The sequence below is a fragment of the Hippocampus zosterae genome, chromosome 20 (genome assembly GCF_025434085.1).
Source record: "Hippocampus zosterae strain Florida chromosome 20, ASM2543408v3, whole genome shotgun sequence".
NCBI lineage: Eukaryota > Metazoa > Chordata > Actinopteri > Syngnathiformes > Syngnathidae > Hippocampus > Hippocampus zosterae.
This window is the reverse complement of record NC_067470.1, coordinates 3,465,419-3,479,776: the sequence shown is the minus strand read 5'-3', so window position 1 is coordinate 3,479,776 and position 14,358 is coordinate 3,465,419. Positions and strand designations below refer to the sequence as shown.

The 14,358-nt window shown below is 49.9% G+C and overlaps 1 protein-coding gene across 4 annotated transcripts; it reads left to right on the top strand.

Annotated features, from left to right (window-relative positions):
* Positions 1-26: 26 nt before the first annotated feature.
* On the top strand, positions 27-14,133 carry LOC127593400 (melanoma receptor tyrosine-protein kinase-like). Of its 4 annotated transcripts, none has more exons than XM_052054827.1 (27): positions 27-207; positions 5,814-5,965; positions 6,028-6,235; positions 6,367-6,501; positions 6,581-6,649; positions 6,774-6,892; positions 6,990-7,131; positions 7,212-7,325; positions 7,635-7,761; positions 8,134-8,207; positions 8,372-8,462; positions 8,540-8,739; positions 9,033-9,165; positions 9,277-9,367; positions 9,626-9,783; positions 9,890-9,922; positions 10,019-10,163; positions 10,435-10,557; positions 10,632-10,730; positions 10,904-11,089; positions 11,189-11,344; positions 11,566-11,641; positions 11,723-11,869; positions 12,189-12,286; positions 12,399-12,542; positions 12,619-12,709; positions 13,130-14,133. In XM_052054827.1, exons 1-27 carry the CDS (start codon positions 27-29, stop codon positions 13,447-13,449), a joined length of 3,612 nt encoding a protein of 1,203 aa, XP_051910787.1. In that variant the 3' UTR covers positions 13,450-14,133. The 4 variants fall into 4 exon arrangements, with proteins under 4 accessions (XP_051910787.1, XP_051910789.1, XP_051910786.1 ...); XM_052054829.1 differs by lacking the exon at positions 27-207 and adding an exon at positions 1,864-2,128 and having other exon boundaries at positions 5,814-5,878; positions 5,966-6,235; XM_052054826.1 differs by lacking the exon at positions 27-207 and adding an exon at positions 1,864-2,128.
* The last annotated feature ends 225 nt before the right edge of the window (positions 14,134-14,358 follow it).

Here is a 14,358-nt window from a genome sequence, read left to right as displayed (position 1 = left end):
AGAGCAAAGATGGCCTTCAACGCCTCATGTCGCCGCCGACGAAGAGGAGGAGGAACCCGAGCACAAAGCAGAGCCGACGGCGGATTGCGGCGACCCCCTCACAACCCGGACTGAGCCTCCATCCCCCACAAGTCCAAACATCCAAACGAACTTGGGCTTCCACGTCCTCTTCGTCTGGTTCGTCTGGCTCTGACACTCAATTGCAAGGTTTCTTTTTTTCTATTTTTATTTTTTGCGTCTTATCGTGGTCGTCTTTCTTCGCCGGACGGGGCTCATCAACAAAGGGCCGACTGGCTCACGTGACCAGCCCAAGACTCCGCCCATTGTTGCCGGAGAAACAGACCGCGTGGTGACGTCACTGCGTTGCTGCGCTCTGGGCGTCCCGTGCCTACGTCACGACTCACGTTTTACTACGCACGAAACTTTAGCTCGATAGCATTACAAAAATATCGCTAAAATTGATATTCTTTCCGCCTTTCATGGAAATGGGGCATTTAGAAAGAGTTTAAAGGTTGCTTTGAAATCCAAGATATTTTTACGTATGCAGAATTTCCCAAACAAAACAATGTTTAATAAACCCAGAAATCATCAAACATGTTTCAAACTGACAGGGACTTTTAGAAAAACGAAAAATGTGTCAATAAAACAAAACCAAAAAAAATCTCCCTGATGCAGCTGAAGCGTGTTATTATTCAATTATCCGGCAGAGAGCGCTCGCTCACCGCATTCAACATGACTCCAATCCGTTGTCAAAAGGAAAGTAGTCTAACCATCGTCGACTGAGGTTGAGCATCATTTGGAGATCTATTATTCACCTTTGACTGCTTCAGTCGTGATGGTTGAAAAAAGGAGCAAGTTTAGTAATCATTATCCTCATCTTCATCAATTCCCTCAAAGGGCTGGGAAAATATTTGCAGATATGTTGTGCAAACTTAACCGAACGCCGGCATTAAAATGAGCAATTTTCACACAACAATCAGTCAAAGACGCCTCAGGACGTTCAGCATTCCCACCATTGGCAGTATTGATCCGCACGCATTGTTGCTCCCGATGAAGATTATCAAGATTTGCTTGGAGATTGCAAACTCGAAGCGTCCTTTGCATCAAGCCGGTTGGGCTCATTAGCAACTCCCTCATCTTCGCCATCTTCATCACCTCGCCTTATCATCTTCCTCACAAACCACGAAGGAATTTCCTTCTCTTGCATTATTGTTTTTGAACCCTTTTTCATCACGCTCAGCTTCATTGGCTTGAGCTAGAGACAAGTGACCCGGACTGGTCCCCAGCCATTGCAAAGGCATGGAAAGACAAACAGTTGACTGTCCGCCAGTCAATTGCAGGACACACTCGCCCCCTTTCCACTGCAGGAACCCTTTAAAGAACTTTGTTTTTTTCAATTTGCCGTGGTAAATTGAATTGCCCCCTTGTTTCCACTCGAAACGATTTATCAAGGCCAAGATATTACCCGGGGATCGACATTTGATGGATTGGTCGCCAGTCAATCTCAGGGTTTACATAAGAAAGAATTGGCTAGTCGGTAAATCACAGGATGAGTGCAATATTTTTGTCCAAACAATATTCATCTACTCTCGCCCCCATCACGCAAAAATATTTCAAGAAAACTAATGGTCGGTCGATAAAAAAAATGACATATAGCATGGAATAGCATGATGATGCCGTTAGCATTTAGCATCCAAGCAGTGACAGCTCGAAGTGTTTTTCTATTACGTGTCTTGCATGACATTCCACTTATGAAAGGAAGCCAGGTGTCAATCAAAACAAACACACATTCACACACCCACTGTAAGAAAATGAGCGAGAGAGGGCGGGATGGGGGGGGGGGGTGCGCGCACGTATGTGCGTGCGCGCGTGCAGGTTTTCACACCGTGGACGAGAAGAAGTTCCTGGCTGGTCCGCGTCCGTCGTCGTCGGGTTGCGCGGGTCCACGTTGGTGGTGGTGCGAGTCCCGGGAAGGCTTTTAGCGGAAGCGAAGGCGCGCGCTTGCACGTGAAGATGTGCGGAGGCGCGTCGGACTTTTTGCTTCTTGCTGGCGTCCGTCCTTTTTCTCTTTTGCTTCTTATTGTGGTTTTGTTGCCGGACGCCCGCTGCACGCCAACCGACAGGAAAGGTAACGACGAGCAGCCGCTCACATCACCTTACGTTACTTGACGTTACTTTCGAAGCTGAACATGCACACACGGGTTTGACAAGTTCAACAACTGTCTCCAAATCATTGGCGTCACCATCGAGTACCTTGGCGGACGTGAACAATTCCCAAAAGGCAAACATCTCTTGCCCGTGATGATGAGTTCTTCGCATTTTTGCCAAAACGGCATCAACATGACGCTCACATCAACTCGCGTCGTGTGTGTGTGTTTGTGCTTGGCTGACCAAAATATTAGGAACCGCGCCATTGTGACGCAACACCAAACGCAGAAATTCATACGACTATATTTGTCATAAAGTGAGAGTGAATCATTGGATGGTTTTGTGTGCCTTGACATGCAAGTGGAATTTGATACTCGTACTGTATGTCAAATCATCTTTTCTATTGAAATGAAGGGAAAGTCATCAATTGCATCCCAGCTCCAAAACTCCCCAAATTCATTTCCAACTTGTTAAAAATAATTGTTGGTGTCCTTTTGGGTTCAAAAAGACCCAGATGGTCGTTTCCAATCTCTTCCATTTGCCATCTTAAATGGGCACATTACTCATTAGGATGCCATTTGTTTAAAAAAAAAAGGTTCTTGCTCTGATTGGATCACAGTTCTTCATTTGAGTACAGTTGGAAGGATGGAAGCTGACATGATGGAACGGCCAGCGCCTTCTCCAAGCACTTTTGCAAATCGCAAGGGCTTCTCTGAAGCCTTGAAAAGCTTCCACCGGCTGGGAAGGACCTTGAGATTCATGTGTGCGCTCATGTCTGCCTATGTGTGTATAAACAAATCCATATAGTGGGGGGTGGAGGTTGTTCTGTGTAGGTGTGTGTGCGTATTTGTTTTGGTCTGTGTATGTACCTTTTGTGTACACATTTGTTTTGGTCCTTATTACTGATTCGTCTTACTGTTGCTGTTTCATGTTCAGAAGTGTGGCTGAGATACGTGTGTGTGCGTGTGTGTGTGTGTGAGAGAGAGACTGTGCACGCGTTCTGGCAGGTGAGCTTGCAGCCTACGGGACTGTTGACTTTGGAATTCTGAGAATGTGGAGGTCAGTGCGCGTCGCCGGGATTAAACATGTTCAACGTGCTGGTGCACAGGTCGAAGGTCACAATGTCAAGGCCTAAAGAGAAGGTGTGTGTGTGGGGGGAGGGTGTGGGGGGTTCTGTCTGGTTGTGTGCATGTGTACGTAAAAGCCTTACGTCACAGCACAGGTAGCTTGAGAGACGACTCTCACTGACATGTGCTGACACTTTCTGTGCGCTTATGTTCATGTGTGTGTGTGTGTGTGTGTGTGTGTGTATTGTGGAACGTGTCGGAACTAGTGCGACGTTGCGAAAGTGAACAAAGTGTGTGGCTAATCAGAGTTGCTCATACTTGCATGTGAAATGTTAGCTGTCATGCTAGCATGCTTAATGTGCGTTTTATTGATTAGCTGACATTGTGTTAGCATCAATGCTAATGTTATCTGTCGTTGAGTCGTGCACAGGAACGAGTGTGTGTTTTGGGTGGGAATCTGCCCGTTGAATGTTTTCAGCTGGCTGACACATTCCTCGCACGCGTGTGTGCGCAAGTGTGTGTGTGTGTGTGTGTGTGTTTGTGTGTGAGAGCGAGAGAGAGATTAGCACACAAGTCCATTGTGTTGTTGTTTTTGTGACATGAAGTGCGCATGTGACCTGTGAGCCGCTTTAAGTGCATTCGATAAATCAATGAAAGCACTTTTAGTCAAATGGTGCCAATCGATGAATTTGAATTTGATTGGGTCACCTTTAAATGTTTTGTCTGCTGGCAAGGTCAAAGAGGCTGCATTAGCGGTGACTCACGTGGTTGCCACATTTACCCCAGAGTCTGGCGTCCTGGGTCGGAACCTGGTCATTAAGTTTTCTCAATAGAGTATCCCAAAACTGGACTCTTAATCATCCACTAGGAGGTTGATTCGTCGAGCTTCTCATTTCATTCGGTACGCGGAAGCCTCTTGAGCTTCAAGCGACCCGTTGCTAATGGATCACATCGATAGTTGTGGCTTTAGAAGCAACGGATAATTGAACGCAAATAGTGTCGGCACACATTGACACATAATGGAACTAAACTCACAAGTGTATATTGATTTGACATCAAGTGTGTGTTCTTTTTCATTTGTGTGTACATTATAGTGCCTCCCTGTGGCCAAGGCGAGCAGCCACATCGGACCGAGCAGCACAATGAACTGTTTGCAGCATGAAATCATGATAGTGAATTATTTGTTGGGCTTAGAAGTTTTTCATAAAGTGCAATATTATAAAACGGCTTTGTTTTTGTCACTCAATTGACAGGCGGCCAGTCCAGCTCGGCATGAATGGATGATGGACAGATGAACGTGTGATGACGTTTGCCTCGTGTTTGTGTGGAGGAGCATGAGCGGGTTCATGTTAACGCACGTAACACGCTCACCCGCACACTGACACAATTGGATTTGATGATGTAATCAGGTGGCATGATTGTCAGTCATGGGTGGACACTGACAGGCTGTTGACTGCAGCGGCTAGCTTGTTACAGCTAATTGAACACGCGCGCGCACACACACACATGCATTGATGAAGCACTTGTTGTCATGACTGCGGCATTCACGCTGAATTTGGGCAAGTGCCTGCGTGCATTGTCCGCTCTGTGAAAGGCTTAGCATTTAGCATTAGCATTGAGCTGGACAGCAAACAGAAGAGTGAAGGGCATTCTTCACTTCATCTGCACACTTTTGTGTGTGCCTGTTTGTGGACATGGGTGGATGGATGTGATTGCATGCGTGTGTACATTAGTGTGTTTTTGTCTGTGTGTGCATGGCTCTGTTTATGCTTTTGCACGTGTGTGTGTGTCCATTTTTTTTGTTTGTCAGACCTCGACCGAAGTTCAGCCGATCGATTCTACGAAAGCACATTGTGTATTTTGCGCGCCTCTTCTCGGCAAACATATGAGGCGTGTCTTCTCCCGTGAGGGGCGTGTCTTCTTGCTCGAGAGGCGTATCTTCGATGAGGATGGGATCCAGAAAGATTTCATTCCTCACGCTTAACCTGCCACGCAGCGACCAAACTGCTTCCTCCTCTTCTCACTGCCCAACAATCCACTGTTCACCACTCCATTCCATTACACCACAATGCCATCCCATGGAAGAGCTTTTTATTCTTCTCCTTTGCCATTTGACATCTCCAATGTTCAAATTCATATTTTTGGTGAATCAAATATTTGTGGCACACTTGAGACACTTTGACATGGAATACAGAATAGTAATGTGTCATGGCACACAGGCCGGCAATCGCCGCCCGAATCTAGTGGTTGTCATTTCCAAACCTTTTTCGCATGCTCGACAATAACCTATGACGCTCACCACACTGAACTCCAGTGACATTCGACTCGCCTACACGACAGTAACAAACATACACCGCAGTGCACAACACAAATAAAAGTTTATCAGCACTTGAGCGCCCCTTGTGGCCACCAGAGAAAGTGCAATGTTTCTGAAAGAGGCTTGGGGGATGTTTCTCAATTTACGAGCGCGGTCGCCCGACAAGTGAAACTCGTCCCTTAAGGCAACATTGTGTAGCATACGGGGAATTTTCTTGCTTTCATTTGAACGTTGTGAAGCAGGTTGTGAACGACTGCATTTATGTGTGTGTCGTGTGCCAGTGTGTCAAGGGATGAGCAACCAGCTGACACTGCTGGGCACGCGTGAGAACCACTACGACAACATGGTGCGCATGTACAGCAACTGCGCGGTGGTCCTGGACAACCTGGAGGTGACATACACCCTGAACCACCAGAACCTCTCCTTCCTGCAGGTAGGTGGCGCCGTCGGAGCCGATCCACACCGGGACGTCTCCTCCATACCGCTTGTCTTCAGTCCATCCAGGAAGTGGGCGGCTACGTGCTGGTGGCCATGAATGAGGCCCGTACCGTCCCGCTGCGCAACCTGAAGCTGATCCGAGGCCAGAACCTCTACGAGGGCAAGTATGCCCTGCTGGTCATGTCCAACTACAACCGCAACCACTCGGCCGCCGCGATCAACTTCACGGGCGGCCTCGAACAGCTGCAGCTCAGCAACTTGACCGGTGAGGACCTGGTTCTGAATGGTTCTGGCATACCTGTGGGGGGGGGGTGATGGTTTCCAATGGTTTGGGATGGTTCTGGGTGATTTGGGTTTGCTTGTGAATGCTCCTTCTGTGTGGATGTCGTCGTTCAGAGATCCTTCGAGGAGGAGTGAAGATGAGCCACAACCCTTTGCTGTGCAACGTGGACTCCATCGAGTGGGCGGACATCGTGGACCAAAGCAGCGATCCCAGCATGCTTTTCAAGCGGGACGACTTTGCGCACCAATGTACGTCTTCTTGTTGTCGTCGTAGTGTTCTCGCTAAAGCGTTTTGGTCTTGTTGTGTGATTGTTGGTCTTTTGTGCAGGCGAGCCCTGCCATCCCTCGTGTGTCAACGGCTCCTGCTGGGCGGCTGGAGCGGAACACTGCCAGAAATGTAGACGTATTTGTTCTTTGTCCTCTTTCTGTCCGCATGTTTTTCCGACATCGTGCAGCCCTATTTTGACGAGCAAAAAAAAGTTTCATGTCATGTTGTATCTACTCTAATGGTCTCGGTGCAGTCACCAAGTTGTCGTGCGCCGAGCAATGCAGCCGAAGGTGCCGCGGTCCCAAACCCAGCGACTGCTGCAACGAGCACTGCGCTGCGGGCTGCAGCGGCCCACGGGCCACCGACTGCCTGGTCAGTGTCCACGCGGGGGCGCGGGGGGGCAGCGCCGCCGCTTCCTCGGCCGGGCTGGCGAACCTGGCTGACGTCGCTTCCGCGTTTTCTCTTTCAGGCCTGCCGGCTGTTTAACGACGACGGCACCTGCAAAGACGCGTGCCCTCCCGAGAAGCTCTACGACCTCAAGACGCATCAAGTGGTCCACAACCCCAACGCCAAGTTCACCTACGGCGCCATGTGCGTCAAGGCCTGTCCCCGTAAGACGCTGCTGTCCCGCATTTGCACGCTTTTGGAAACAGACGGTACGTTCACGTGTGCGTGCGTGTTGCGTGCGCAGGCAACTACGTGGTGACGGGAGGCTCGTGCGTGCGCACGTGCGACGCCGGCATGTTTGAGGTGGACGACAATGGCGTCCAGCGATGTCGCACCTGCGAGGGAGCTTGTCCCAAAGGTAAAGAGGGGAAAAAAAAAAAAAAAAGAAAAGGCACGCAGACACGGCAAAGTCAATTTTGCAAGAATCTGTACTTTACCCAGTATGTATTTTTCCCGCCACACATTACTTTGTCTTGCTACATTTGAAAAGAAACATTGATACTTTTTACTCCTGATATGTCCTGAGTACATTACGATTCAATTCAAGTTCATAAAAGTTACAAATGCTATAAGTGGGTGCACTTTTTTTCAAGCCTTGACTCAAGCAAAGGCGTTAAAACATTCCACATCCAAGATGGCGTTGTGTCGGTGCTCTGGTCCCTTCCAGCTTGCGACGGCGTGGGCGTGGGCTCCCTCGTCAACACCCTCGCCGTCAACGCCTCCAACATCGAGTCCTTCCAGAACTGCACCAAGATCAACGGCGACATCTTCCTCATCGAGACCTCCTTCACCGGGTGCGTCCGCACAGCCGTTAGCCATCGCTGTTAGCGCTTGCTAGCTTCTGAATAAGTTGAACGGAGGCAGAGACTTCTTGCCGGTAGTTTCTCATAAACAACAGAAGGCGTTTTGGAGACGGTGTTGTGGGCCGAGTGCAACAATGTGCTGACATCTCCACCTCCCCGAAAAGCGAACGTGGACACTCAGGCGGTGTTGAGTCAGCTAGTCGCATTCAATATGCTCATTCATGAGACAAAATGTGACACAACCAACAACGAGCAATTGCCTCCGCTCAACTCGAATGGCCGACAGTCGACACACACGTGCCAGCTTGTGGCCTACACGAGCACCGGGCAGGTCACATCACACTTTCTGATTGGTCCCCGCAGAGACGCACACTACAAGATCCCGCCCATGGACCCGGCCAAGCTGGAATACTTCCGAACTGTCAAGGAAATCACAGGTAGTTGAAAAGCCCGATTGGGCCAATTTCTTTGGCGCGGGCCAGACAGCGACCGCTTTGCGCGTCCGCTTAACCCTTCCGGCCTGGAGTTAGCGTAGCATATTAGCCCGATTATGTGCCCATAACCATGGAAACATTTCACAATATCATTTTGACCTTTGCAGGCTTTCTGGTGATCCAGAAGTGGCCCGAGAACCTGACGTCTCTCTCCGTCTTTGAGAACCTGGAAATCATCCGCGGGAGAACCACGCGAGCGTAAGTAAGCGCTCGGCAAGTCGGCAAGCCCGAGGTGGCGCGTCCGACCGACTCCTCTGTCGTCCCCGTGTGGTCAGGCACCACAGCCTGGCCGTGGTGAGGGCGCACAACCTCCGCTGGCTGGGTCTGCGCTCGCTAAAGGAGGTCAGCGCCGGATGGGTTACGCTCAAGGACAACCCTCAGCTGTGCTACACGCGCAGCGACCAGTGGACTCGCCTCTTCCGATCCGCCGACCAAACCGTCACGCTGAGGAACGTGGCGTCGCCGCAACTCTGCCGTGGGTTCACGTCGCCTTTGTCGTTTGACTGATGATTGTTCAAAAATTTGTCATATCACCGTTAGCATTTTGCTATCTACCTATATCGCTAGCTTGCGCTTTTGTACAACCGACTACGAAGGATGAACACGGTAAGTGAAGAGAGCCTAGCACAGGTGGTCGAGACACGATACACACGATTATCAAGCAAACGGGAACAAAAAGAAAGAGCGAACAAGCGCGTTCATCCACCGGCCGCAACTGACGCGACGATTGTGAACAAATGACGATTGTACCGATGTGTTGTCATGCAGAAGAGCAGAATCGTACGTGCCACCCTGAGTGCTCTCAAGAAGGCTGCTGGGGGCCCGGGCCCGCCATGTGCGTCTCCTGCCGACACTTTGACCGTAGCGGGCACTGTGTGGACTCATGCAACCTGCTGCATGGGTAGGATCAATGAACCCCTTCTCTCGACACACACACACACACACACACACACACAGACCCTTGACCCTGCCAGAGGCTTACCCGGCCACCGTGCCATCCGTGTGTGCACAGGGAGCCCAGGGAGCTGGCGGTGAACGGCAGCTGTGTGGCATGTCACCCCGAGTGTCTCGCTACAGATGGGGCTCCCACCTGCCACGGACAGGTCACACACCCTTCACGTTGATATTCTTAACCGCTGCTCTGATTTGCTCTCGATTTCAACTGCAAGTGCACGGAAAAACGGGCGCGAACATATTTGGGGGAGGAATTGTATATTTTTTGGGGAAAAATGTGTCATATCAGAAGAGATTATACCGAAAATGATTTATACTTTGAGGGGGGGGGGGGGGGAGTGCAAGATTTTCAGGAACTCAAACTCGATTCACTTGGGTTGTCTAACTGGGTGTGGCTTGTCGCGCAGGGTCCCGATCAATGTTCCCGGTGCGCCCACGTCCAAGACGGCCCCCACTGCGTCCCACGCTGCCCTCATGGCGTCATGGGAGACGCCGACATGAACGTCTGGAAATACGCAGACGGCCAAGGCCGCTGTCAATCGTGCCACCGAAACTGCACTGAGGGGTAGCCAGATCATGAAATAGCATGCTAACAAAATGCTAAACAGAATCAATGTTTACTTGAGATGTGACGTTTGCATATGTGTGTGTGTGTGTGTGTGTGTGTGCAGGTGCACGGGGCCGGGAATGTCGGGATGCTCCGGGTAGCGTGATGACGTCACGATGTCCGCCACGCCCGCGGCGTGCAGTCTGCCGGAAAGAAAAGTCTCAAGCTGTTTTTTTTGGTTTTGTGTCCTCAGCGCCGCCCGGAGTTCCACGCTGGCGGTGGGCGTGGTCAGCGGGCTCCTGCTCGTCGTCATCCTGTCACTGGTCGTCTTCGTCTTGCTGCGGCGACGACAAATCAAGAGGAAGAGGACCATGCGGCGCCTCCTGCAGGAGAGAGAGGTATTTTTGGGGTGGTGGGCAAAGTATGGCCCACGGCCCACAATTGGCCCAGTAGGCTCTTGCAAAAAAAAAAAAAAAACTGCAGATGCCACAAGATGGGGATAGAAAAAAAATACCGTTTTTTTTTACTTTTTTGAGAAAAAAAATGTAACCAACATTTTTCAGTGGACATGGTCCAACTAATAAATAACCCAACAGTGACACAAAGAGCATCAAGTTTGATGCTCCCGTAAGCACAAAAACAATCAGGAAAAATAACGTGTGTACGCAGCTGGTGGAACCGCTGACCCCCAGTGGCGAGGCCCCCAACCAGGCTCTGCTGAGGATGCTGAAGGAGACGGAGCTGAAGAAAATCCGGGTTCTGGGCTCCGGAGCCTTCGGAACAGTCTTCAAAGTGAAAGAGCACCTTCGCAGGTTAGCGGTCGACATTTTAGCAGTGAGGGTAAGCGAGCGCCGTTGACCTTTCAGGGTCTTTGGATTCCTGACGGAGAAGGTGTGAAGATCCCGGTGGCCATTAAAGTTCTCCGAGAGGCCACATCACCAAAAGCCAACAAGGAAATCCTGGATGTAAGTCCACCTCTTTTTCCTCTTCTGTACTCCACGATACAGTTTGGACTGATCGCAGTCAACGTTGCGGCGATTCGATGTGTTTGTGCTCAGACCAATGCCATGTGGAATACATCAATTTTTCTCTGGCGCCATCTTGTGGTCGACGTGGATTTGTGTCTGGGTTTTCGCAGGAGGCGTACGTGATGGCGAGCGTGGACCACCCCCACGTGTGCCGCCTGCTGGGAATCTGTCTGACCTCGTCGGTGCAGCTGGTGACGCAGCTGATGGCGTACGGCTGCCTGCTGGACTATGTGCGGCAGCACCAAGAACACGTGGGCGCTCAGTGGCTTCTCAACTGGTGCGTCCAGATCGCCAAGGTAGACGAGACCGGTCGCGGGCGCTTGCGTTGTGCAGTCCCCCCGTCGCCATCTTCATCCACCCGCTTTCGGGTGACAGAGAAAAACTCTTTTTGGCAGGGAATGTGCTACCTGGAGGAGCGCCACCTGGTGCATCGAGATCTGGCGGCCAGGAACGTGCTGGTGAAAACGCCCAATCACGTCAAGATCACAGACTTCGGACTAGCCAAACTCCTGACGGCCGACGAGAAAGAATACCACTCGGACGGGGGAAAGGTTTGTCGTGCGAGGCTAACACTCGAGCGTTCGGTTTTTGCCACGTCAAGAAGAACATTTCAGATCCCCAAATGCCTGCAGAGTCAATTTTCCGCCGACTGATGATGTCACGTTAGCCGTTTAGCCCCAACTCGCTTCAATTCAGGATATCAACATGTCTCTTTTCGGATGTCTTAGATGAAATTCTCACGCCGGCTTCCTTGAACTTCCTCTCTGCTCAGGTTCCCATCAAGTGGATGGCCTTGGAGTCCATCCTCCAGTGGACGTACACGCACAAGAGCGACGTTTGGAGTTACGGTAAAGTTGCCTTCCACCCGGCTGCCCCCTCTGTCTGACTACCCCGAGGTGTCAATCAATAAAGTCTGACGCCCCCTATAGGCGTGACGGTGTGGGAGCTGATGACGTTTGGGTCCAAGCCGTACGACGGCATCTCGGCCGGCGAGGTGGCGTCGCTTCTGGAGCGCGGCGAGCGCCTGCCGCAGCCGCCCGTCTGCACCATCGACGTCTACATGCTTATGGTCAAGTGTAAGTACTCGAGCACAAGTAACCGATACTAACGAGCGCCACTGTCTTCCTGACTCCATGTTGTGCCAACATGTTTTCTCACCTGCCGATGTCGGGGAAAAAAAAAAAAAAAAGGAACCAGGCCATGAGAAAGTGCAAAAAAAAAACTGCTTTCAATTGTCATTAGGAATCGTAAAAAGTGGTCATAAAAATACATAATTGCGCAAAGACCACCTGAAAAAAAACAACTCCAGTCCAGTAACAATGTATTTATACTTGATTACTTGTCAACACCGGTAAGCAAGAATGGAACAAGAAGTGCCGATGGTGTTTTTCTCAGGTTGGATGATCGACCCGTCCAGTCGGCCCAGCTTCCGAGAACTCATCGTAGAGTTTTCCAAGATGGCGCGGGACCCCAGCAGGTACCTGGTCCTGCAGGTAGGTTAGCCTCGACACATTCTCTCAACCCTTGCTATTGGCAGAGTGGATTAGCAGCGCGACCGTCATCGAAACCTCGCGGGCATAAAGATGTTTTTGTTTTGGGCGCCAGTGCGAGCCGCCCAGCCCGTCCGACAGCAGGTTCTACTCGCGCCTGCTCAGCTCGGACGAAGCCGACGACGTGGTGGACGCCGAGGAGTACCTACTGCCCTACAAAGGCTCCAGTAACCACAGCGACCATCCCTGCCGTGCCGCGGTACGAACCTTTCGCTTGGGTTGCAGTCATACGACGCCGTGACGTGGCTGTAACGCCTCCTTTTGTGCGTCTGCAGGCTCATCCCGCACGAGCCAATAGTCTCGCTATGCGCTACATCAGCGACCCCACTGGAAACGTCTTCGACAAAGACCACCTCCCTGGACACGGTAAAGATCACAACTAACAGTTTGGCAGAAAGTCAACAAATCACTCAAAAAGAGGCTTCCGGGCTGTTTTTTTTGCAACTACCAGTTGAAGTTTACTGGGAAACTAATCAGAAAAAAAGATCATTCCAACTTGTGCCTTGTGTGGCCATTTTGTCACTTGTTGTGTACTGACGATGACATCACAGTTGCGCGGGGCTCAGATAACGACCAATCACAGCCCCGTTACCTGGGCCAGCACACTGTTTAATTCTTTTATTTTTAACTTTATGACTGTTTTCATTTCAGTAAAATATCATAGAATGATATCTTCCTTATTTAAAGAAAAACACACACAACTAAGTCTTTTTGAAGGGGTTACGCATATGTGACCTCATCCGACTTTTGGGTTTGACCAACGTTTGAACAAAATGTTTGCCGCAGAGTACGTTAACCAGGCTGAGGCCGGTGGCAGCAGCGCCCGTTCAGACTTCCACAATCCCAACTATGAAGACTCCAGTGCATTTTGGGGTTCCTCCTCACCGCCCTTCCCGCAGGAGTACAGAAAGATGGGCCCTCGAGCCCAAGAGGGACCCGAATACTTGAACACGGCGCAAAATTCGCTGCCCCGTGCCGCCGTCTTGGACAACCCCGACTACCGGGCCGACTTCCTGCCCGAGCCGCCCGATGCTCTGTCCCGGCCCGCCGCCCAGAACCACGAGTATCTGGGCTTGGCCGCTGCGATGCAGACATCCGCCTACTAGGGAGAGCCGCACACTCTCAAAACTGCAATATTGACTTCATGAGCCTCTCACAAGTTTTATTTTTTATTTGTATCTCAGAAGAGAATTCAAGAGCACACTTTATGTAGCTTTTTAGATTTAACTTAATGTAAAACCGTCATTGTTGGTGTTAGAAAGAAGCACGTGTTCAGAGTGTTGTTGTTGTTTTTTTTTATATTAAATCAATGAAGAGTTTTACTTTAGAACCTGTGAAGATCAGTTAGATGCAGTTGAGCTTCTGTCCACAGGGTAGCGCTGCAATGCTTAAACATTGGACAGTCATTCAAATTATTTTTACATTCGGGACAGAATTACAGTCAAATCAACAAAAGATAATCTCAGAGGAGCCGTTTAACTTTTTCGCATTTGTTTTCATAATAAAAACAAAGTAGACCAAATTATTTACTGATTGCCACACGCAGTTTAAAGATTGTAGCAATGTTGGCATTCAGAGTGGATAGAAAAAGTTGAGATGCCATTGTTCACAATCATCAGATTATAAATGGCCCATGTTTTTGATGTCTAGTTTTGGTACCCAATTATACAGTAGTTTGGGTTTCAGGATATCTGTACGCACCAAACCAACGCACGTTTATTTTCCCCCCACTGATGTTTGGCCTACGTTGGGATGTTCTGCTAAACATAAATAAAACCTGAATACAATAATTTGCAAATGTTCAACCGATATTTAATTAAATACACAACAGATATGTTCAACGTTCAAGATGATCAATTGTTGTTTTTAGCAAATATTCGTTAACTTTGAATTTTGAGGCTGCAATACATTCCCAAAAAGTTGGGACAGGTGGCGAAGACGCAGAAATGTGGTGAACGCGCTAATGTATCCCAGCAACTTGCCGATGTTGTTTGCCAACCATTTCTGCACACACA

Excerpts from the sequence above, each read along its gene's own strand:
- LOC127593400 (XM_052054827.1), top strand. The coding sequence starts at position 27 with ATGTCGCCGCCGACGAAGAGGAGGAGGAACCCGAGCACAAAGCAGAGC. Across the intron at positions 10,164-10,434 it reads GCCTCCTGCAGGAGAGAGAG|CTGGTGGAACCGCTGACCCC; the intron begins GTATTTTTGGGG and ends GTGTGTACGCAG. Across the intron at positions 11,870-12,188 it reads CTACATGCTTATGGTCAAGT|GTTGGATGATCGACCCGTCC; the intron begins GTAAGTACTCGA and ends TGTTTTTCTCAG.